Genomic DNA, 25,301 nt, shown 5'->3' with positions numbered 1-25,301 from the left:
TGAAAGACTGTAAAAGACTCAATGAATGTTAATAGGATTAATATTATTAATGATGGAAATTATCCAAGTAAAGCATTTAACTTAAGGGAAAGTGGAAGTATGAATCATTCTGCAAAGGATACAAGGACTAAGAAAGGAAAATGTACACAAGAAAATGGCCTGAGTATTTGGTGGAGGCCTAAGAGAGAATGATTTTCTAAGGACCTGAGGAAAACATTTTTGAGAAAGAAAAAGTCAAAGGTGCTCCAGGGAAGGTTCAGTGAGTAAAGATTGAGGTGAGTGTGGTAGGCCTGATGGGCATCACTAGTGAGGAGAAGACAGCTTATGAAACAAACTGGGGCTGACATAGGTTGCCTACTAACCTATCTGCCAAGCAAAGCTTCCATGTGTTGGAGTCAAGTCACCAGTGTGTTTTCATCAGAACTCAGAGTAAATCAGGGGAAGGATACTTTCTTGAACAATTCAAAGTAACAAGGAAAACACTTGGAAAGTCAGAAGGAAGGCTATTGAGGAATTGGAATTCTGGGGTTCAGCCCTGCTGATAACCTCCACCAGCTCCCTCACCTTGGGTGAGTCTCATTTTGGCTTTGGCATTCTCATCTATGAAGGAAATGAAATAGGTGACCTTTGATGATACTTTCAACTTTAATATGCTCGCTTGTTTAAATCATTCAGCCTGTCTTAGGTCATTACAAAAAAACTGCAATTTCAATACTTAATACATCCAGTTGCATTTTTTCACCTACTAATAGTTATAAGTTAAATTACAGAATTCACAAATTCTGAAGTACAATTGGATCAGTAGAATTTTTATTGTCATGGATTAAATAAGACACTATTACCAAAGGCAGACATTTCTCTCAGGAAGTCACAGGCATATATTTATTTAGGGACTTTAGTAGTAATAGTGGTAGTTGTTATTATAGTAGTTGTGGTACTGGGAATTGAACCCAGGGCATTGCACATTCTGGGCAAGCACTCTGCCACTAAGCTATGTCCCCGGTCCTACTTATTGTTTCTTAGGTCCTCATTTATCAAGGTATTTATATAAATATTATAAATCATCATTTCATGATTTGGGTTTTTTTCCATTATAATATATTTGTTATAGATCTGTTCTTAAAATTCCTTTTAACTTTCTTATTCTATAATTATTTAAAATTTCAAACATAATTAAAAAATCAAATTGATTTATTCTTATAAAAGCACAACTGGTATTTTTTGTTCTTGGATGAAGAAATAAAAACGTATTTTTGAACTTTATGTTAATTGATTCTTAACACTTATTAATAATTCTAATATGGCTTTTGGTATATTGTAAATCACTTTATTGTATAACATCCTAAAATATTATAAAAAATTGGAAAGATTTTTTTTTTCATTCTTGAATGTGTTCAATTTGGAGATAAATCCAAGTGACTTTTTCATAAAAATCTACACAGTAAGAAATTTCAAAGGAAGCATGAAGATTTTGTAGATAGTGAAATAAAACCTGGTGATTTTTTGTTTATGTCTCTAACATTTCAGAAAACAATCTACTTTAAAGAACATGAAAGAGGTGCACAGTGAGAGAGATGCATTTGAGGATTGTTTATTGCCAATATTTAAAAAAATAAACACTGCTGACATTCAAGGCCCTCTGTTTTAAATTGCAGCACCTTATGAAATATGCCCAGAGGATTATCTGATGTCGATGGTGTGGAAAAGGACTCCAGCAGGCGATTTGGCATTCAATCAATGCCCACTGAATGCCACAGGTACAGTAAGATGACCCGCCCAAATCCAAATGAAGATTGCTATCCAACAACAGCATGCTGTGCTCGCTTATGAAGTCATGCTTTTGTCCTGTATCCATAAATAAGTCTGTCCAATAAGCAATTAATGAAACAATTTTAGTAAAGTGCTTCCTGAAAGGAGCCAAAAAAGAGGCCCCCAAAATATTGCTGGTGCAATGGTTTCTCAGTGTGACTCACAGGCATTAAAAAAAATAACCCAAATAACAATTTCACATGCCTGTTTTTTAAAGCAAAAAATAGCGTAAGCCCAATTTTCAGCCAGTCTCCCAATTATGCGATGCCTTCAAGCATCCTGTTATAAAGCTTCTCTCTGTTCTTTGTGACACACAGGCACCACTAGCAGACGCTGCTCTCTCAGTCTTCATGGAGTGGCCTTCTGGGAACAGCCGAGCTTTGCAAGATGCATATCAAATGAGTACAGACACTTGCAGCATTCAGTAGGTGCAAAGCCAGCTTTAGTACTTGCTCTGTTTATTTTTTGCTAATGATCATTGTGTGAGAATTTAACCTTCTGCTGTACAATTGAATCAGTAAAGTCTCTGAAAAAGAATGCCTAATGGAAAAAGGGATGTGATAGAAAGCTAATTTTGTGTAAGTTAGGACTAAATTGTTTTATTCCTCAGGCTTGGGTTTGTATGGATCCTGCTATTAAAATGAAAGAATTCCTTGTCTAACGGGAAAAGGCCTAAGCAAAGTCTGCTTTCCAGTTTTATGTGTAAGAATTAAACTATATATAATGAGTAATTCAAGTCTGTGTTAAATTCTATATAAGATCTATTTCAAAGCATCATACCATTTTAAAATTCTTTAACTTCTCAGTAATTGGGAAATAACAAAACTGTGTCACTGAGATGTCAAATTTCTTACTGCAGTTTGAAATTAAGATGTAAAAACAAAATGACAATGTTGTTGCACCAGAGGAATTTAACTACTAGACAAAAATGTAGGGCTCAAGTTTCCAAAGTAGTGCCTGTTACCCACACATCTTTAGACTATACAGAATGTGATACATGGATATTTTGAGAACAATTAAATTTTTCTTGGTATTTCATAAGGGCAAGTCATTCTCATTTTGGACACTATTGCCATTTCATCCTGACAGTTAGGAAGACCTCTATCCATTGGAGTGGTACACATTGTGGGATACAGAATAAAATACCATTATAAGCCAAATGGAAAGTTGAACTTTGGTAGTGATGATGTTTCTTTTAAGAGCCTTTATGTTTTGCTGTGCTTGTGTGTGTGTGTGTGTGTGTGTGTGTGTGTGTGTGTTTTAATGTTCTGATTGTCAACACATATTCTTAAAAAAAAAAAAACCCTGAAGGATATCTTGCTTGTGGATGGAGAAGAAGCTTATACAAAAACCACCCTTATCAATTGATGGTATCAGCATTTATCTATTTATCAGAAAAATAAAACAAATTTTTAAAAATATAGAAATTATATGCTGAGTAATATATTTATGTATGAAAACAAAAATTGAGTTGATAACTACATAGATCCTTATATCTATCATTATAGATACATATATGTATATTAGAAAGTTATTATTTGGCTACCTAAAACCTTATTTCCACTATATGCTTACATATACTTATAAAAAACATATAATACAAATATATTTATGTATTTCCTATATTGCCCAAAACTCATCAATTTAATTACTGATATGGTATACAAAGGTATTGAACAGTATTTAAATTTCATATTTTTAAAAATTTATTTGTGTTGTATGTATATATAGATAGATAGATGAATAAAGCCTCATTTAATAATAGCTATCAATAACTCATGTTATTCTATATCAGAATTATATATGAGCAAAATATTTTTATGAGTTTAATTTTAATGAATTTTATTTTCCCCACATTTTAGACATTAGAGTTTGTTTATTTTAGTCTAATTATATCTATATTCAGTTTTTTCTTAGTCATGATGGTAGATGGAACAATTTCAAGAATTAAGTAAATATAAGCCAATTCTTAGAAATTTGCAAGAATGAGAAAAAAATCACATTTTTGCAAAAAAGTTTTATTTTCTGAATCCAATGTTCTGTACCGAAATAAGGAAATGAATTTGCATTCTGTTAATGCAGATCATGATAATAAAGAGCCTTCAGTCTGTGAAGTAGAAGAAATAAGATTTCAAGTTACATATCTTATAAAAACAATTCAGTTGATAAATAACAGCCAATGTGCATATGGCCTTGTTGGCATAGGTATAAAATCAGGTGCATGATTTTTAGAACACAAAGCATCTATGTGTTCATCTCCTACAAACCACCTGCTGGGAATTTTCATTAATTAACTCCAATCTTCTTAAGGAGCTTCAACATGTGTGGTATTATTGCCTCAACATGCATAAAAAGAAACTAAAGATATACCTAGAGGGAATCCACCTAAGAGAGGTAAAGAGTGAAAGTTGCACACCAGACACAATTGATCCAATTTCTAATCTCTTTTGTGGTGGCCATTCAACCTCCTGAGTCTTTTTTTTTTTTTTTTTTTTTTAATCATCTGCCCTTAACTCTGGGACTGGAAGCCACGTTTTCTGATTGCATGTTCTCAGAAAAAGTCAAATGGTTTCACTCAAGTCTTAGTTTGCTATTTACAGAATGGAAGTCCTTCCTTCATTTTAGTATCTCTGGAAATATAGGGGAAAAACAGATGAGATACTATACATTTATTGTTTGTTTGTAAGAGCTGAGTAACTATAAGATATTGATAACTTTATGTATAGAAAATTCATTTGCATTTAAGAATCCATTTCAATAAGAATAATATTTTAGAGTTTCACATGTTGTGGACATGGGCTATGTGTGTAGAAAAATATAGATAAATTAATATAAAAAGATAGATAAGGGGGATGAGAGAAAGTGTAGATATTATATATATTTTATACATGAATTATGTTTACCTACACATGTATGAATGCTCACACACTTATATATGCATATATTAACAAATCTAGTGTTTGCCTAAGGATGATGATCTGCTTTACATGTTCATAGGAATATAGGATCAACCTGTGACTTCAGAGATGTGTACCTCACACATTAGCCTCACCATCCATATCCTACAGAGTACACTGAAGATGGAAATGCGGTCAGCTTCCTTCCATACACTTTGTCATTGGTCACCTAGACAAAAACTCTTTCTTTTCCTCTTTCTCTCTTCCCTACACACATATGCACAGACATGCATCTGGAGAGAGAGGCTGTATAAAACTGACAAAATATGAGGGATGGGGAATTGAGAAAGGCTAAAGACATTGAACTAATAAAAACTCATCCATACAGAAATTGGAAGAGCTAAGTATAAATGTTCTCCTTTGAGATGTTTCTTAAGGTGTCTGTTTCAGTTTTTCAAATCTTCATTAAATGAGCAAACACAAAAGTCAGAGTGATAATTCATCTAGTTTTTGAAAGCTTGACTTCATGGTAAGAGATATCAAAGAGCTGGAATCTTGGTTTAAGGACTTTATTACTCCTTTTATTGGTGGTTTTTGAGAAATAATGAGATAAAGATAGAGAGGGATTGAAATACAGAGACAGGAGACCAACAAAGATACTGAGACAGAGAGACAGAGAACAGAATAGATTTGATTTATTTTTCTTTTATATTTGCTATGTCCCAGTGGAATTTTTATTCAATGAAACAAAACTCCTCACGTTATACTTTTTTAGCCACCAGCTCATTGCAAAAATGTTGAGCAAGTTGCCTGAAAGAGGGTAATATACTTTATTATTAAAACTTTCATAGGGGAATAAAAATAATAGCCTTGGCAATTTTTCTTACAACAAATATTAAGATAAAAAGTGTGTAAGTCTTATTGTTTCTTTAATGAGGACAGAGAAATGACTGCTAAGGTCCAGCTGATTTGGAGAAGTAGAATATAGTTTTAATTTTGAAGTAGTCACTAATCAATTGGAAATCGGGAGCCTGAGAAACAAGAGTTACCTGTTCTGTTTTTTTGGGGATGTGGTGTGGCTAAAACATGTATCTATGTGTACCTATTTCTACTTACACAGACCTCTTAAGAATGAATATGGAGACCCTTGTTTCAACAACTCAAGATAGACTATTCAATTCCCTTTATATTAATGTTGTCAACCCTCAAATTCTGTCTTCTAGAACTTAAATGTTTGCCAAGCTCAGAAATGCCCAGGAAAGTTGAAGAACATGACTTGTTTTATAATGATCAGAATCCTCTTAAGTTTATTCAGACCACATGTAAAAGTCTATAGCATATTTCAAAAATTCCTAATGTATTTTCTATTATAGCTGAAAAATTGTTTTAAAATTTTTTTAACTTCATATATTATTGGTTTAGGAAAGGGCTGTCAATTATTTTTCTGTAAGGATAACATAGTAAATATTGGAGATTTTTCATGATATATGGTGTTTGTCAAGACAATGAATTCTGCTTTGTAGCAGTGAGAACAGCTGTAAACAATAAATAAATAAATGGGAATGACTGCATTTTTGTAAAACTTTACATAAAAACCAGGCAATGAACTGAATTTGGCCTTTAGACTGTATTTCATTGGCTTCTGTTCTAAAATATAAATTTTTTTGTTGTTTATTTGTTTTGTTTTTCTTTAAAGATTACAGTTCCTTCGAAATTTTCCCTCAAGGCCTGGAAAAGTCTATTTTATCCCCCTTTCCATCTATTCTTCTTTAGCATTTTAACCATTTTCAGTGTTCATAATATTTCCTCTCCTGATTGCACATCTAGTAATTTTTTACTGAATGTCAGACACTGTATAAAACAAAAGTAGATCATGTTAATGGCTACCGGAAACCATCCCCTTTCCTTGGTGATTCAGATACTTGGAGGGATTGAAACTTCAGTTCATTCAGGGATTGATTTTGGACAGGACTATTTTGAAGTTTCAGGAAGAACTGTGTGTTAATAAGCTATCAGTTATTAAGACAAAATACCAGAGTTGATAAATTTAAAAACAGAAAAGATTATTTTGGCTTACAGTTTCAGTCCACGGTTGGTTGAACCATTGCTTCGGGATCTGTGATGAGGCTGTTCATCATTGTGAGAGAGCAGGGAGGAGGAACGTGCTCATCTCAACTGTGACTGGGAAGTGAAAGAGATGAAGGTATTGGGGGTCCCAATATCACCTTCCAGGCCGCATACCCAGTGACCTAACATCCTACCACTATGCCTACCACCAGCTCCTAGAACACTGTAAACTACGGAAAGAAACCTTTAAGACATGGGCCTGTGGAGGACACTTAACCAAACCATAGCAAACAATGTCTTATAGTCTCTTTCCTAAGGAAAGGGTGGAAAGCCTGAGGGTACCCACCCTGTTACCCTTGAGAAACTGAAAAACTCATCTGTATTCTTCAGAAACGCATATATCCGGATCCAGCTACCTGCCACAACAAATTCAAATCCACCAAATGTCCTCAGAGGAAGACCTGCTGGGGCTTAAATTTGCATTCTTCCCTTCAGTAGGAATTTGTTTCCAAAGACTAGCAAAGAAGGAGAAAATTATACTTCTGCATTTTAAAAGTCTTCCTCCTAACTTTGCAGCTTCCTACATAAATTAAGAGCTAGCAGGATTAAAGCCTCTCAAATTTCCAATAGATTTTTCCAGGTCAAGGGAACCAAGAACTGCAGTTTCTCTTGTTGCCCCAGAAGTTCTCTGACTGGGCCACACTTGTCCTCAGGTTTTGTTCAGCTTTAACAAAAATTCCTAAGAGGAGAAAAGAAAAATGTTTCGTTTTGTTTTTTTCTTAATTGATAGATTTATGAAAAATATGGACAAATGGTCCTGTGATTAAATGTTATTGTAGTTGGGTGCAGACTTCATAAAACATAATTGTAAGGGACTCTTCTCAGATATTCTCTGAACAAAAGTAAAAATGTAAACAGATATGATTGACAATACAGTGCCATTTTAGACATGAAATTTTTGACTTACATAAGAGAATATCTCTACTTTGTGTAAATTTAGTTCATATCATTTTCACTGTATTAGTCCTCCCGGATGCCCTTAAAAGGTTTTTTTCTTTTTTTTTTTTTTTTTTTTTTGTAATGTATGTGGGTTTTTTCTATTTGAGGAAGCAAAAGCATTGGTTTTTACATGAATTAGACAGTCTACCAAACTAGTAAATGTCAACTATATTACAAACAACAACAACAAAAAAATCTTTAGTCACATGATTGTATTTCCTAGAGAATTTAAGAAAGGCAATTATATAGATGTATAAATTAAATAACTCTACTAGTTACATGGATTTTTTTTCCTTTTCTACCTCAGAAAGTATTTCTGATTAGATTTAGAAAATCCCAAGAGATATTTAACCTATTATCAGAGTATAGAATTACTGTGCCTTGGAGAAGAAATGTTAGAGTCAGTTATAGGCATTGAAATTTATTGAATTGGAACTTAATTCATAAGATGATTTGATATAATATACTTGTGCAAAGAATTATTGTTAGGCTAATACCAAAGAAAAAATTACCAAGGAAAGTGTATTGTTATTCCATATTTTTTAATCCGTCTATTCATCTATCCATTTATTCATTCTACAAATGTTCACTGAGATTTAACTGTACCAAGCACAGTGCAAGAACTTGGAGTTACAACTTGAACTCTCAACAAATACAAAATAAAGTTGGCAGGGCAAGAGATAAAATAGTCACAAATTGTGATATACAGGAATTAATTCACAGGGTGACAAAATAGGGAAAAATGTTGGAAACCTAGATTTTAATAAAATGATGGAGTCTTTACAAGAAAATTATATTTTAAACTCTGACCTAAAATATGAGATGAACTAGACATATAAATAGTGGAGAGGCCAAGTTTATCAGTGGATGAGAATACAAACCATGTAAACAAGTACTGGCAAGGATGTGGGGAAAAGGGTACTCTTGTACATTGCTGGTGGGACTGCAAACTGGTGCGGCCAATTTGGAAAGCAGTATGGAGATTCCTGGGAAAGCTGGGAATGGAACCACCATTTGACCCTGCTATTGCCCTTCTCGGACTATTCCCTGAAGACCTTAAAAGAGCATACTACAGGGATACTGCTACATCGATGCTCATAGCAGCACAATTCACAATTGCTAGACTGTGGAACCAACCCAGATGCCCTTCAATAGATGAATGGATAAAAAAAAATGTGGCATTTATACACCATGGATTATTACGCAGCACTAAAAAATGACAAAATCATGGAATTTGCAGGGAAATGGATGGCACTAGAGCAGATCATGCTTAGTGAAGCTAGCCAATCCCTAAAAAAACAAATACCAAATGTCTTCTTTGATATAATGAGAGCAACTAAGAACAGAGCAGGGAGGAAGAGCAGGAAGAAAAGATCAACATTAAACAGATACATGAGGTGGGAGGGAAAGGGAGAGAAAAGGGAAATTGCATAGTAATGGAGGGAGACCCTCATTGTTATACAAAATTACATATAAGAGGTTGTGAGGGGAATGGGAAAATAAACAAGGAGAGAAATGAATTACAGTAGATGGGGTAGAGAGAGAAGATGGGAGGGGGGATAGTTGAGGATAGGAAAGGTAGCAGAATACAACAGTTACTAATAGGGCATTATGTAAAAATGTGGATGTGTAACTGATATGATTCTGCAATCTGTATTTGGGGTAAAATTGGGAGTTCATAACCAACTTGAATCTAATGTATGAAATATGATATGTCAAGAGCTTTGTAATGTTTTGAACAACCAATAAAAAAAAGAAATAACATTTGAAGAGACTTTGAGGTCTTTAAGGAAGTGAAAGTAGATCACTGAGCAGAGGTGGTAAGCAAGAGAATGTCCTGAGATGCAGTTAGAGAACTAAGTATGGAAAACATCATGCTGTGCCTCAAGGCTCTTCCTAGGAGTCTGGAGTTTATTCTAAGTGCAATAGGAAGCTATTGAGAGCAGAGAAGTGATGTGATGCAATCTAATTAAAGAGGGTCCTATGGCTGTTCTGTGGAGACTGGGCTGTAGGGCAGGAATAGAAGCTGTGAAATCTGCTGCAGTAATCCATGAGATGTGGTGGTTAACATTATTAAAGTTTAGTGATCACTTTTGGAGTATTGTAATGCCACTTTCTAAGGTGAAGAAGGCAGAACCACAAGGAATATTTTGGGGTAGGTATAATTGGGGCTTAAAGAAGGTTTTTATGAAGTAGGGAGAGTGTAATTGGATATGAAAGTCAGAAGCTTAGATTCTAAGCCTGGGCCAGAAACAATTTTATAAGTCATCAATATGAAGAGGAAAAGATGAGAAAGTGATGAAAGACTGCATAGCGGTTTATTTCTAGGTTTTGATGATGAATGAGAGCCAAAGAATGGATAGTAATTAAAAGAAGATGCAAGGTCCAAAGAGGTTTTTGTGTTTGTTCATGGGGTTTTATTTTTTTTGTTTGTTTTAAATGGCAAATATTAGAACAGTCTTGTATGTTAAAAGAAATGATCCAGTAAAAAAAAAAATGGTAAAAATTTAGAAGAGAAACAAGAAAATTAAAGATAATGAAAGGATGAAAAGGGAGCCATAATCTATAACAGAAGTGAAAAAATAGTCTTTGATAGGAGAAGAGATACTTGCTACATTATAACCAGAGGGGAAAAAAGGATGGGGAAAATGAATACAGAGGATCAGCTTAGCAAGGTTTGTCTGGGAAAGATTATGGGTTTTTCATCTGGCAGACTTCTTTTTTGCCATTAAGTACGAGGCAGGATCATTAGGTAAGAGTGAAGATTTAGAGGAGATAGGTGTCTTTTCAGGAAAGATGAAAAGATTTGAAATAGTAATTTGCAGGAGATTGAAAATAAGCCTATTAGAGAAATATAATAGGATTATCAAGTTGCATTGGGTACAATCTGAGATTTGAAGAGAAGAATCTAGAGTCTACCTAGTTAGTCTCATTGTAATTTTTATCCAGCAAAGTTGAACTACTTGGGCAGAGGGCAAAGAGGGCATTCTTGCTATTCAGAAAAATTAAAGAAAGAAAAATATTTTGAAGACCAAAAGTATCAGTAGTACCTACCTGAGCACTTATTAGAAAAGTATAATCTCAGTCCCTATCCCAGATCTACCTTATCAGAATCTGCATTTTGAATATTACCCTTTGTGATTCATTTGCAGATTAAGCTTTAAAATCACCAAGTATAATCTCAGTCCCTATCCCAGATCTACCTTATCAGAATCTGCATTTTGAATATTACCCTTTGTGATTCATTTGCAGATTAAGCTTTAAAATCACCATGGTGGGTTTTATCTAAGCTTGCACTTTTGGTTGATGAATGCATTGGAATTAGAGAGGACAAAGAAATGAAATGATTAGTGGTCAACTCCATACTATAATAAGACATACCATAATCATAGATGATATTTGATCTTCCTCTCCTGGGGGAATTGTACTTCTTCACTCCATTGAAGTTAGGTGTACTCATGTGGTTGATTCTGGTCATTTGGTTGTGCATGGAGGTGATCTTTGTCATGTCTAGTCTGAGGATATCATTACCAATGCATGATCATTTATCCTTCATCACCTCAAGTCCTTGAATGACTGTAATAGAGAAAGGCTTCCAGATGATGGGCTCCATATGTAACATAAGAAATAAACCTCTCCTGTTTCAGGTGTTAAGATTTTCGAGCTGTTTGTCATCACAGCATAACTTCTATTTAGATTCTTGCTGTTTAATTCTCTATCCCTAGACCCCAAAACACTCAAGTAATGGAAATCGAATTGAGAAAACTTAAAGAAAAACGGAGTCAGTGCTCTGCCTCCCATTGGGGAGATTCTTGAAATTTTGGGTTCCAGTAAGGGACAACTCTATTGCTTTGAGCTCATGGAGCATGTTCTAGTTCTATCCCACTAATGTAAATATTTATTTACTTATTTGTTGTAATCAATTATAAATGACAGTAGAAAGTTCTTCGGTTCATTGTACACAAATGGAGCAGAAATGTTCACTTCTCTGGTTGTGAATGAAGCAGCCACACCATTTGTGCAATCTTATACGTACCTAGGGTAATGCTGTCTGTCTCATTCCATTGTCTTTTCTTCCCCTTTTCCCCCTCTCCTTTGCCCCATCCAAAGTTTCGCCACTTATTCCATGCCCCACCCCCCAATATGGATTACCATCCACTCATCAAAGAAAGCATTCAGCCTTTGGTTTTTTGAGATTGGCTTATTTCCCTTAGGTTGATATTCTGCAACTCCATCCATTTACCTGCAAAGGCCATAATTTTATTCTCTTTTAATGCTGAATAATATTCCATTGTGTATATATACCACAGTTTCTTTATCCATTCATCTATTGAAGGACATTTAAGTTGCTTCCACAGTTTAGCTATTGTGAATTGGGCTGCATAAACATTTAAGTGGCTGAGTCACTATAATATGCTCTTTTTAAGTCTTTAGGGTGTAGACTGAAGAGTGGTAGAGCTGGGTCACATGGTGGTTCCATTCCAAGTTTTCTAAGTAAACTTTATACTGCTTTCCAGATTGGTTGCACCAATTTGTAGTCCCACCAGCAATGTATGATTGTGCCTTTTCCCCACATCCTCACCAAACTTATTGTTGTTTGTATTCATGAAAATTCCATGAATGGAAATATTTATGAGAACATCTGGTTTTGTTAGGTGTTCAGAAAAACAATCTTACCTACATATGTCCTTTCCTCAGGAATTGTACTTTTGTCCTATTTTAGCCCAAAACTACTAAATTAAAGCTATTCCTACATTCCACTGGTTACATGAATTTACTGTGTCTCATTTTTACTTTGGAAATTTCAGGGTTTCACAGGGAAACCTGAATAGTGTATGCCTACTCAGTTTTCTCTGTGACTAATTATTGTCATAACAGTAACTTGTGATTCTCAAATTCATGCCATTCTTCCTCTCACTTTAGAGGTTCTTGGGAGAAGAAAGTGGGATATATAAAGCCTCTTAGGACAAATCCTATTCAAACCATTAGCCTGGGCTATAACTGATACATAAATGCTTTATGCAGGACAATATAGGGGTAAATCTGCCTTATCATATTATCTACAGACAAGAATTGTCTTTTTAGGGCTGGGGATGTGGCTCAAGCGGTAGCCCGCTCGCCTGGCATGCGTGCAACCTGGGTTCCATCCTCAGCATCACATACAAATAAAGATTTTATGTCTGCCAAAAACTAAGAAATAAATATTAAAATTCTCTCTCTCTCCCTCCCTCCCTCTCTCTCTCTCTCCCTCCTTCCCTCCCTCTCCCTCTCTCTCTCTTTCTCTAAAAAAAAAAAAAAAAAAAAGAATTGTCTTTTTAAATGTAACTCCTAGCCCTAGGGCAACTCTAAGGTGAAGCAAGTTCTTTACATCAAATACAGGGAAAAATTAAGAAATATCCATACTAGATCTAAGGGTGTATCGTATTCCTCATACAGGATAATTTCTGTCTTTCCTGGAGACTCAAGTTAGATATGTAAGTAATTTAATGCCATTATCAAGTGAATGACTTTGGTCTCAGAAAATGACAGAATTGTGAACTGAATCAAAATATATATTTAGATTATTGCTTTATGAAAAGAAGCTCCATGTGTAATTATCTGTTAATTGAAGCCACTCAAACTGTGAGAACCTTTAATATACCTTACAGATGGACTGTAGGAGTTGCTGTTGAAAATAATATATAAATATATGATGTTTAAAGTGTGTCATTTGCACAAAGCAACTATGATAAACCTTTTTTTTTTTTTTTTTAGGATTTACACAATGGAGGCAAATGTGGCTGGCAGTGGGAGGCATAAAATGAAAGAATAAGGTTATTTCAGAAACACACCTACTCTTTAAGCCGTAACCCTTACCACTTATCTCTATATAAAGAGCAAGGAGGATTAATCCAGAACTATAAAAAGCATCTATTTTTAGATTTCATTTTTACCCTTTCACCTTTGATCTTGTCAACAGCATTAAATGTGAATGACAAAGAAACTTTTAAGATTGTCCTTTGGAGCAAAAATACTCAGAGAGTATTTGAATATGAGTAGGATTAATCACTGATAGTTATAATTTTTAAGGAAATATTAAAATTATAAAAGCCTTTTCAACCTAATTAGGAAATTTTTAAATTCCTAAAATTAAGAAAAAATTTTAAATATCACTCAAGAGAAATTCAATATATCCTTAGTGAATTTTATTCCTCTTGAATAAAACTGCCTACAAAGGTTTTTATACTCTTTAAATAGATATTGGTAAGTAGTTTTGGGAACATTATACATTATATTCCAAAATAATGACTGCTGCTCAGATACTTGACAATACCTCAATAATCTGGTTATTCAAGTCACTTGTTTCTTACATATTTTTTTCTTATTATGAAAAATATTTAATATCTCTTAAAATAAGTATAATTTTTAAATATTTAAGCACTTTAATAATTTCTAACAAAAAATTTTATTAAACCTGAATTAAGCATGGAATGGTGAGGCAGATGGGCTATGGAATCAGACTGCCTTAGCTCAACTGTTGATACAACCACTGTTTGTCTCTACACAGTCCTGGGGCATGGAGCTAACTTAAATAAGTCTCTTCATCTGTAGATCCTTAAATAACTGTAGTACATGTGAGGATCATGTCAAAACCCAAATCACATATCTCATGTAAAATACATGATACCATATTTGTCATATAACAGGCACTCAGTAAATGTGTATCACTTGTATTGTTATTTTTTGAAGGTAGAAATTATACAACTATAAATGTTGATGTTTAGAATTTTCAAAATGCCTACTCATAGTAATTGGATATCTTTGAAAAGTCAATTACATCACATAAAACTTTTCTAGTTATTGCATATGTCTTTATTTTGGATGATCATAAATTGTTATTTTTGCCCTGTCAACAGTTAAGTATTGCAATTGGAGAAAGAAAAAGAAAATCTTCAGTTTCAGTTCGTTTAGAAAACACTTTGAACCTGTTCATGCATGTGGTAGACAATGTACTAGAGATTACATTAAACCAAAGATGAATATGAAAAGACAGGCCCTTTAGGAGTTTATGGTTTAGTAGAATGAATAAGAACACCAGCAATATAACAATAGAAGTCATAGCAAGATTACTTCTATAAGGCTTGAAAATAGAGTTGATAAAGTGCCAGTTTTCTGAATAGAATTCATGAAGGAGAAGGAAAGATAATAGTTGAACAAGAGGATTTGGGGACAATGTTTAAAATTATAGAAGAGAATGAGTCAGGGAGCAAAGACAAGATCCATGGGGTTTCTTTGGGAAGTGGTGAATATTGTGGACTGCTAGGTTTTAGGTGCCTTTTGAAGAGAACGAGTGGGAAGACAGTAGATGAAGTAACAATATGAGAAGTTGGTATTAAAGAAGATACATAAAATCAGGCCTATTTTTTGAGAGAGAGAGAGAATGAAGAAGAGTTTGGATAGGATTAAGAAAATCATGGAGATAACCAGAGAGTTAAAATATACAGACAAACATAAAGGAGGAGAGATGGAAAGCAGAGAGAAGATGGGTTGAAATAGAGAAACGGTCTGTACCCAACTTTTTCATAATCCAGGAAAAAAAATCTAGCAGGTAAACTTGGATTTGTCATTCTAGAAAAAGGAAATAAAAGCATAGGCAGGAGGTAAGAACTTTCTGCAGTATGTTTGTATTGTGGAAGAAAGATCGAAAACTGGAAACTAACTCTTTCAACTGAATATCTTCTAGCTGGAAATTGTCATATCCAAACATTCTTTATACCCTGGATGAATGCTATGAATAGTTTGTTCTAGTGTGTAAAAATACTACAAGGAATTTTTTCCTGGGTACTTTTCACTAACAATGCCAAAAAGGATGCTGATTAGTGCCAATTGTGAGAGCTGGTATTGGGATCTGAGCACCTGTTTGCTAAGAGCTGGATTGAGAACAACTTATACCACATAAGCCTGCTATGCAGCTGTCAGTCAGCAATGACGCTGATTTATTACTGATTTGTGCTGGATTTGATGCTGACCCAGATGAAAAACTGGCTTCCTATCTCTGATGAGTTGAGCCATTCAGTGCCTTCTATAACTATTCTTACTGCAAACAGAAAACATGTCTCACTCAGTGTTTTGTTCTTCAAGCATCAAATCAATATTGTGATGCTTTTGTTAGAGGGGAGCGTACATTAAATCTGTACAAGTTAGATCTCTCACAGGCATGAGTGTAGGTTGACAAAATAATAAAGGCTGATTTGAGGCAGTCAGGCATTATTTACCTTGGCAGTCATGGGGAACAGTTTAAGTCCTCTGCTGCTCTGAGCATCACAGCTGTGATTTACACCACCATTGCAAGACTGAAGACTGAATTTATGACACTTTACAAGTTAGACCCTGTTGACTTCATTTCTCTTCTGAATTTTCTTCCAAACCACAGACTATCTACTGAACCACATACTTTTCAGTCTAGAGGCTACATTTTTTCTCTCAGTAAGGTAGTTTATTTATCTCCTGTTATTGGTACCAACGTTTGCTATGTATTATGTCCAGGAGTGAGGTAGGACAACTTCCAAGTGTACCTAACTTACTCAACTGCATAGAAGACAGCTGACTCTTCTATCCCTTCAATTCATTCATTAAACATATTGAAGAAGTCTTCTCAATGCTGGGAATGTAATAAACAAAATGGACAAAATATAGCCGGTCAGGTTGAGCACAATGAAGTAGGATAAAGTGATTGAAAGTGACAAGGATACCATTTAAGATATTTACTCAGGTAAGATTCTTTTGAGGGGGCTGAGGTATTAGCTTAGTGGTAGAGTGCTTGCCTTGCACATGTGAGGCACTGGGTTTGATCCTCAGCATCACATAAAAATAAATAAAAGCATTGTGTCCAAATCTTCAACTAAAAATATTAAAAAAAAAGATTTGTTTGAGAAATTGACAGAAAGGATGTGAATATCCATGGACGTCTATTCCACATGAAAAGGAAAAGCAAATGCAAAAGTCCTGAAACAGGCATGTACTTTTTATGATGGAGAAAAAGCAACAAAACCATAATGACTAGACTGCATGGGGATAGGTGCAAAGTGCTAGAAGTCTCCAGGGTAAATCGTGTAAGGCACTCAAACCATGGTGAGGCCAAAAGCGTTCCTGTGTGCAGCAGCTCCTACTAATCACCTTCAGTTGTGTGGGTTCATTTAAATGAAGAAAATATTAAAACATTTCATTAAATAGGTGTATTCTCCAAATCTTACAGAAAACATGGTAAACTGAGTTTCCAAGGCATTCAATTAGATAAGTAATAAGCTGTTGAGTTAAAATACAAACCCAGGAACCCTTGGTTCTAAAGCTCATTCCATTTCACCACAAAAGTACAGTTAGCACGTAAAAACTGAATTCAACCTAACTACTTCTTACTATGTTCCATGATATGTTTCTATGTTCTATGATAAGGTTGTGAATAAGACAGTGAGCCTACCCTCATAGTGTAGGAAGACTGTAGGGACTGAAAGATCTATTGTTAAATGATTATTGTTCACTGTGATAAGGGTCATACGTGTACAAGGTAAGAGATAGCAGAGAGAAGCAATTTATTAACTTTGCTAAGATAGTGACAAAAGCGAGACTAAATCTCAATGGTTTTTAAACAGGAGATAATGAAAGGGAGGAAGGTAGAACTTCTAGTGCAAACATGAAGCCATGTAATACATGACCTGAACAGAAAAGTGAAAATAGTTATCAACAGTTCAGAAGTGGAGCTGGAGTTCAGGCTACTTGTACATATCATTGTGTCACATTCTTCTGTGACAGCCAGTGTCCTGATTGATGAATGCTGGGTCTATATCATGATTAAATATGTTAATGTCATTCAACAGCTATTGGCCTTGAGTCTGAAGAGAGGGTCTAGATCACTAATGCCATGCCATTCATGGGGGCCTTTACTTGTGGTTGTTCTCTCCCACTGAAGGGAGATAGAAAAAAAAATTAAAGAAGAAAATGGGAAAATAAACTGTCTAAATACATTCTAGTTTTTAGCATATCAAGACAAATATAAAATGTGTCTGAATATATATATATATTTTTTTGTACTGGGGATTGAGGCAGTTAACCACTGAGCCACGTCCACAGCTGGTTTTATATTTTATTTTGAGACCGGAGCTTGCTAAGTTGCTTAGGTCCTTACTAAGTTGCTGAGGCTGGTTTTGAACTTTTGATCTTTCTGCCGCGGCCTCCTAAGCTTCTTGGATTACAGATGTGCACCACCATGCTGGTCTATGAAGATTTTTATTTTACTGAAATATTATTAGGGAATTTTCAAGGTTAATTAAAAAAAACCCAAAGTATCAAGATAATACTTTTTAAAAATGTAACTCTTAGGAAATTTCTACCTTTTTATTTAGTGTAGATTGATTACCATGACTTGTTGGCATGTGTCTTAATGAGAAACTGAAACAGTTATGATGACACGTATTACACTTTAACCTTTTTTTTTTAGTATTTCTCTGATGTGTTCATTCTTGCTTATTTCATGATTTTTAAGCTAATTTCATAAAAAAGTTAGCAATGTGAGATAGAGGTTAACCTTTATTTAACAAGTATAACAGATCCTTGTTATTTTTTTTCACCTTTCTTACCTTTTCATTCTTATGTGCTGCAAGATTCTTTTCTTGAGCGGTAAGATAGGCAAACATGAGAATCGACAGCCATTTTTCTAGCCATCAAAGTAATTGAAGCTTTGCATCTTAATGGTTCCTTCTACTGCTGAGAACCCAGATGAGAGTTTCTTATTCTTTTTTACCCGTTGTTGTTTTAAAATAAATAAATAAATAAATAAAACTAAAGCAATCTAACTTTCAATCATGTCATAGTAAACCTCTAAAATTTAGAGACATTTTCTTAAGCTAAAATTGTGTTGCAACAACTCTTTGCTACTACATAAAGATGTGTTTAAGGCAAAAGTTATTAAAATTGATCACAAAAACTGGTAATTTTGAAGCATTTATAATCTTCATCTCTGGTCACACCTCCCTAAACAATCTCTCATGTTTAATGCATGCAAGTATATTGTTTAACTTTTTTCTCTAATCAAAAACCTAAATTTATACATATTTTTCCCAATGGTATTAAATTGCATTTTTTAACTAGAAATGGGAAGTCTATTAGGTTTGACAAGAAGTATATACTCTTTTTTTTTTTTTCCATGCTGGATGCTTATTAGAATGTGGGATACACACAATTTAAGGTTTTTGTATCTTTCCAAGTATTGCAAAGTTATTTTAAACTTGATCAGTGAATTTTTAATATAGCTATTTAATGAAGATTTGTAGAGAAACAGTAATGAAGATTCTGATGTTGATTGTGTTCTTTTGACCATCACAGATTAAAGAGCATCTGGCTAAGGGGCAGCGAACTCTGGCAGGTGATGGAATGTCCCAGGTAACGAAGACACTGTTGGATTTAACTCAGAGGAAAAATTTTTATGCAGGAGACCTTCTGATGTCTGTGGAAATCCTCAGAAATGTTACAGACACATTTAAAAGGGCAAGTTACATCCCTGCATCTGATGGTGTCCAGGTAAGAGAAACAATCCCATGAAGGAAAGGACCAGATAAGATGCAATCAATTTTTAGCACCCAAAAGCCAGTGTAGCCACCTGGTAGTAGCCTGGACTGCAGGGAGAGAATGCTCACCCCTGCAGGGAAATATCCAGGCTGCGCTTAGTGTGAACTCTGGAAATGACCTCAATTCCTTTCCTCATTCTGCACCTCAGAGTCCTCAACCATAAAGTGCACATATTACACCTCAAGGAGATACTGAATGAGAATGAGTGTGGAGTGCTTTGAGCCCTCAGATAAAAGGCATTACAGCAAATTCAAGGTAGTATCACGGATATTTTATTCCCACATTTAATATCAACATCTTGCCATAGGAGACTATTAAAAGTACATTAAGTATAATGAAAGCACATTAACTGTAACATGCAAAGAAGACACAGTTTAAGGTTTGTTTGGGGGTTTGCTATTAGAAGAGGGAGAACCGTATTTAATTTTGTGGAATCATTGCCAGAAAATATAAGGCAGATAGAAAATTGTTCTGGATAGGAAAATAAGAAATTTACAGCATTTTTTTTTTCTTGCCATGGAAGACTTTTAGAGCAACATCATTTATTTCCATAATAGTGTTTAAGTATTCAACCAGTTTTAGTGTTGCCTTTGCCAATGAAACAAAGCTTGTTGAATGGCAAAATAATAGCATATTTAATGCAACCTCAGTTGGCATTTCAGATTAACTCTTTTTTGTGCTATAGTCTAAAATGTATTCGTGCCAAGAATGTTGAGTTGATTTCTGCATTTCCAGCTCAATATTCTTCCTATTATCTCTGTAAAAAGTTGATTAAAATAAAGGATTGGCAAAACTCCCAGATCAGGTATTGTTTTCTTCATTTGGGAGTTTTGTTTGCGATTCACTTTTTAAATACATCTTTGGTTTTTGTTTGCTCTTTTTTTTTTTTTTTTGGATTTTTTGTTTGTTTTGTTGTTGTTGTTTGTTTGTTTTGTCTGCTTGTTTTGGTTTTGGATTTAATTAAATCTTGAGTGAAAGAGAAAAAGAAGGGTTTTTTGGAATCATGGAGTTATTTACAAATAATATTGCTGCCTTGATTTATGTACTAAAATTTGATGCACATGCAACTGAGAATATCTCCTGTGAGAATTATTGGTGCTGCATTCATAGATTATATCATCAGTGTTCACTTTTTAAATTATATTCATAAAATTCTGTCAGGAAGGGTGGAATTGATTTGAGTAGAAGACTGACTTCATTTAGTCATTTTAAAGATGATGTTTTATACAAAGAATGAAATAATTTTTAATATTAACAAGTTAATAAAAGTCATATACAGCTATTCCCTGCAGTTCTGAAATAATTATATTAGCATTGACATTAAAACCTAACATTTGAAGTCCTTGACACAAGATACAACTTTTAACTTAAAACAAAACAAAACAAAACAAAAATACACAGGCTCTGAGACACTATATTCACAGTTGAAACATCCGGCAGAATATTGTACTAAATAATCTCTAACTCTCAAAATAATTGAGTTCTCAGATTTTATGTAGTAATTTGAAGAAACTAAGGTTATCAGGTTATGTTCACAATGTATTTTGAGATACTCATTGAAATACATGAGTCAACGAACAATTAGTTTAACTAATTGCTTAGTCTAAAACACTAGCTGGTTTGACTTAAATGAAACAATTTGGCTGATTATTTTGTGGCCATTTTTTTCTAGTCAGAAACAGGTTCCTTCATTTCTACCTATGCTCTCTTCAGTCCTCCACATATATACAAAGTCCAGAACTCATTGGTATCTTCCTAATTCCCTTACAAGTGAGATGTAATTTTTCTATTCTATTGATTTTGCTGGTATATTTTCAGCCACCTGGAATACCATCCTTTTATGGTATTCTTTCTTCTCTCAGCTCAACTCTGTCACATCTTTTCCATCACCAGACCACCAAATCCCTAACTCTGTCTAAAAAAACAGTGTTTCCTTTCTCTGAAATCCCAGAGAACGCTTACCTCTATTATTTTACTTTCCAGAATTCAATATAAATGGATACATGTATACTTTGTCATCTTTGCATTATTATAAACTCTGGTTTGTGGCCATCTTCAACATTCCATGTACTTTACATAAACCTCAACTTGCCATTTGTGAAGGTTCTGAACATTTCCGATTGGCAAGCACCCCAGGCTTCAAGTGATATAAATTCATCTTGAACTCCAAATTTTCTTGCATTTCTTACTTTACTTTATGGAATTTGCACTCCTAGCCTAGACTTGTAATGTCATCTTCATTTTTGCCTTTCCTTTCTTTACTGTTGGGTCTACCAGCACAATGCTTCTTCCATCTATTCTTTCCTCAGTCTTCCCACTGCTGTTATCCTAACCAGCCTCTAATGAGCTCAGCCTCCACTATATCCTCTCACATATTTACCTTGATTCCTATCCATGTTACACACTACCTTCCTGTTAGTTGTCCTGGGACAACTAAGAAACATCTAAGAAATCTTCAGGGGATTCTCAAGTACCCCTTGATGACATCCCAAAATCTTTATGTTGGCTTCTAGTACACTGTGCAGTATGTAGATTACCTATGTCTCCAGCCTCTTGCCTAGATTGCTCTTCCTCTTTACAGTTTATATACTTGAGCCAAATTAACCCTTCCTCCTTCCTGAATGCACTTCAAATTCTTGGCTCTGAGTCTTTGCTCCCTTTGTGTTTTCAGACAGGCTTCGTCTGTCTCAACCTTCCAAAGTATTCTGGGCCTCTGAATGCCAAAGACACTTTTTCTCCTGCATCTCATTATATCTTAAATTATTAGCACTTGCTACAAATTTTTTGAAAAAGGAGAAATTTTCCTGATCCACCTTTGGACCCTAGCCAAGCTCCAGTCTCCTACCCCAAATAAGATTTAGAATCAAATCTTGACTAGAGAAGGCATTAAAAAACAAATGAAGAAACAAAAAGTTGGTTAAATTAATCAACAGTAAAACTAATAAGAACAAATAATCAAATAGTTATCATTGAGCAGTTTTCATATTTTGTCCCTCAGTAGCAAATGATGAGCAAGAATAACAAATAAATTATGTAAAACTATGTAAAAAGAATACATTCTTTTAAATGTGGTTATATGCTGAGCATTTTATATAAATGGTTAATATGCTGGCTTCAAAAAATTTATTTGGTATGTTAATGAAAGAGAATCAGAACCTGCATTATACACACAAGCACACACATATCTATGTCTATGAATATATTTTTATTAGAAATCAAATAAATTAAACTGTGAAGGCCTCGGACAAAATTAAAGGCTTTAAGGTGGCTATGATAACATTATGACTTAAGAAGATGAGAACTGGCATGATTCCTCTCAACACATGAAGCTCTTCTCTTTGTTCAGATGACTTTTGTAATTACCAATATTATTTCCAAAAAGACAAGATTTGGGAGGGCTTTTGTTTTGTTCTGTCTTGGTTTGGTCTTTGAAGAAAATGTATCCATGGAAAATTTCATTTAGTAGAATTGCTAAAAATCACTAAGGCATTTTCATTTTTATGTCATCTAGACTTGCTCAATAATCATAGTCCAGGACAGAAAAAAAAAATCATTTAAAAAATATAGAACTATATGTTTACCCTTAAATTTTTAAAGTTTATAAATGATTATTGTATTTCCCCATGTAAACTCAATCTGTTTATTTTATGTTAGTAAGGTTTTCTTTTGTCTTTTCTTTTTAAAAATTTTACTTTATTAGTTGTGGCTTGACACTTCATAAACCAAAATATGTTTCAGCTTAAAGAATCCATAAAATTATGAAGTTAAATGTTCCCAATTATTCACAGTACTGAGAAACAGCATTATAATTACATGAGCCACTGAAACTTCAAGTTCTTAGAATAAGTGCCCTAAATTTTATTATTTATGAACAATAATTTGTTACCATTGACAACCAAAAACAGGAGGAAGAAAAATATATAACTCATATAATTTTATACCAGAAAAGTATACAGCTTTGCCTTATCAAATGAAGATAATTAGGACTTAAAACCATTACAGTGTAAATTCTCAGAAGTTCAAAATATAATTGCCTATCATTTTATGGAGAAACGCAAGGCTGAATCCCTTTACACTTTGCTAAATCAACACCAAATTCTATTAAAATGTGCACAATTATTTCAATAAGCAACAGGGCCTAACTACAAAGCAGGGAAGTTTGCCTTCATTTGGTACTCTGTCTTCAGGTAACCATTTAGCTCTTTGGCGGCTATTACACATTAAGGTTATGCCCAGCATCAAAACATATGCATGATACCTATTTTTTTTAATGTCAGAAACCTGAATTAGAACAATAAAAAGAGAGAATCAGCAAAGCAAAACAACAGAAATAATTTCTGACATTAATAATACCCTACACAGGCCACTCACCAGCTCTCCAAGAAAAGATTTTCATGGGATACTTAGCATCTGCACCCTTCCTGGTCAGGCACTGGGTCATAAAATGAAGCTCCACATTAAGTCTTTTTTCTTTTTACTGGAAGGTATCCATCTTTGGATATTACTGTGAAACTGTTTCATCCTGATCTGGACAATATCATCTCTAATATACACCATCATTTCACTTCTAAGTCAGAAAAGGTGCTCTATATATGTTACAATATACTAAGCTGCCTTTCATTTTAAGTCCCATTCTAATTTATAATTTATAAGATGTTGAAAAAAAAAAGCTATGTATCTAAGAATGATAAACCATAATTATACAACTTGGTATCTGGTATACCATCTTGCAAAAATCTTTTCCCTTCAGGCATATTCCTTTCCTAACCTACACTTTATCACATCTTCCAGAACTCATATGAGTTCTCTAAGTGTCGTATCCTTCCCTTTTCCAATTTTACATATGTTCTTTTAAGATTTGAATCAAATATAAATTTTTTTTCAAAAGTCTTCTCCCCAAATTTAGGCAGAACTGGATTTTCCCTACTCTTCTGGCCTTTTGAAACCTTATATACATCCCCACTAGAGCACTCACACACAGCATTGTAATGACTATTTCCAAGTCTGCCCTCAGCAGTAAATTTTAAATTTATTGAGAGATGATTACATCCCTAGGGCCTAGTCTGATACTTGAAGCAGAGCAGACCCTCAAATATTTGTTGAAATAATTCTTCAGTTAACAAAAGAAATATAATAATGTTTGGGAATATCACATGCTTACACCAAAAAAAAAAAAAAGATAAAATTTTTAAAACTGCTCTAAATGTCTAATTCAGAGAGACAGGAGAGACGGAGAGACTTGATTCTCCATAAACAAGGTTACTAAGTATTACTAAACATAAATTTATTTTTTGAAGGATACTCTGCAGAGGTTGGTAATACAGATTAGCCTGATAAGGAACAGCATGTGCATGGTAGGGAGGGGGAGTAAGCCTGTGGAGGATACAATGAAGGTGGTTTAGAGGTGTGGGAAGGAAGCAATCTCAGGGTCACGGGGGCAGGGAAGACAGATCTCCTAATGGAATGAAAGGTAGGCCCTGAGACAGTTTGCACTTGGGAGATAAAGAAAATTTGGGGAAGAACTTAAATATAGCAATATCCACAGAGACCCACAGCGTACTTATGTGAATGCAAAGACCAGTCTCCACTTAGGCATTTTTCTGTTCTTCTAGAACACTTATGTTAGTCTCACTCAGTATTGTAAAATACTGTAAAGTTTTATTTTATCTTTTTACTGTGACCCACTCTAAAACACAAAGTTTACATCAGTATATAATTGAAGAGAGTTTTACAAAAATAATATTTACCATTTTATGCGTAACACATTCTGGTACTTTCCATTCTTTTCTATTTATTAAGAAAAATTAATCATGACCTATTAATGGTCAGTACTCAACGTTGGAAGACCCTTGTTTATTTGACACATTTCCTAGATTTGAGAATTTTTTTTTTTTACAGTGGTTGAAATTAAATAGGAAGCTCTAACCT

General features: G+C 34.2%; 1 protein-coding gene across 1 annotated transcript in view; it reads left to right on the top strand.

The window, feature by feature from the left end:
- Positions 1 to 25,301, top strand: part of Adgrb3 (adhesion G protein-coupled receptor B3) — a 671,006-nt gene that overhangs the window by 305,486 nt on the left and 340,219 nt on the right. The window contains exons 8-10 of the mRNA XM_026391342.2: positions 1,656 to 1,757; positions 2,127 to 2,233; positions 19,131 to 19,325. Coding sequence (XP_026247127.1) covers positions 1,656 to 1,757; positions 2,127 to 2,233; positions 19,131 to 19,325 — 404 coding nt within the window. The remainder of the gene's footprint in view (positions 1 to 1,655; positions 1,758 to 2,126; positions 2,234 to 19,130; positions 19,326 to 25,301) is intronic.

Source organism: Urocitellus parryii, chromosome 8 (assembly GCF_045843805.1).
Source record: "Urocitellus parryii isolate mUroPar1 chromosome 8, mUroPar1.hap1, whole genome shotgun sequence".
In the NCBI taxonomy this organism is placed as follows: Eukaryota; Metazoa; Chordata; class Mammalia; order Rodentia; family Sciuridae; genus Urocitellus; species Urocitellus parryii.
Note: the sequence above shows the minus strand (reverse complement) of the source record. Positions and strands in the feature narration are given on the sequence as shown.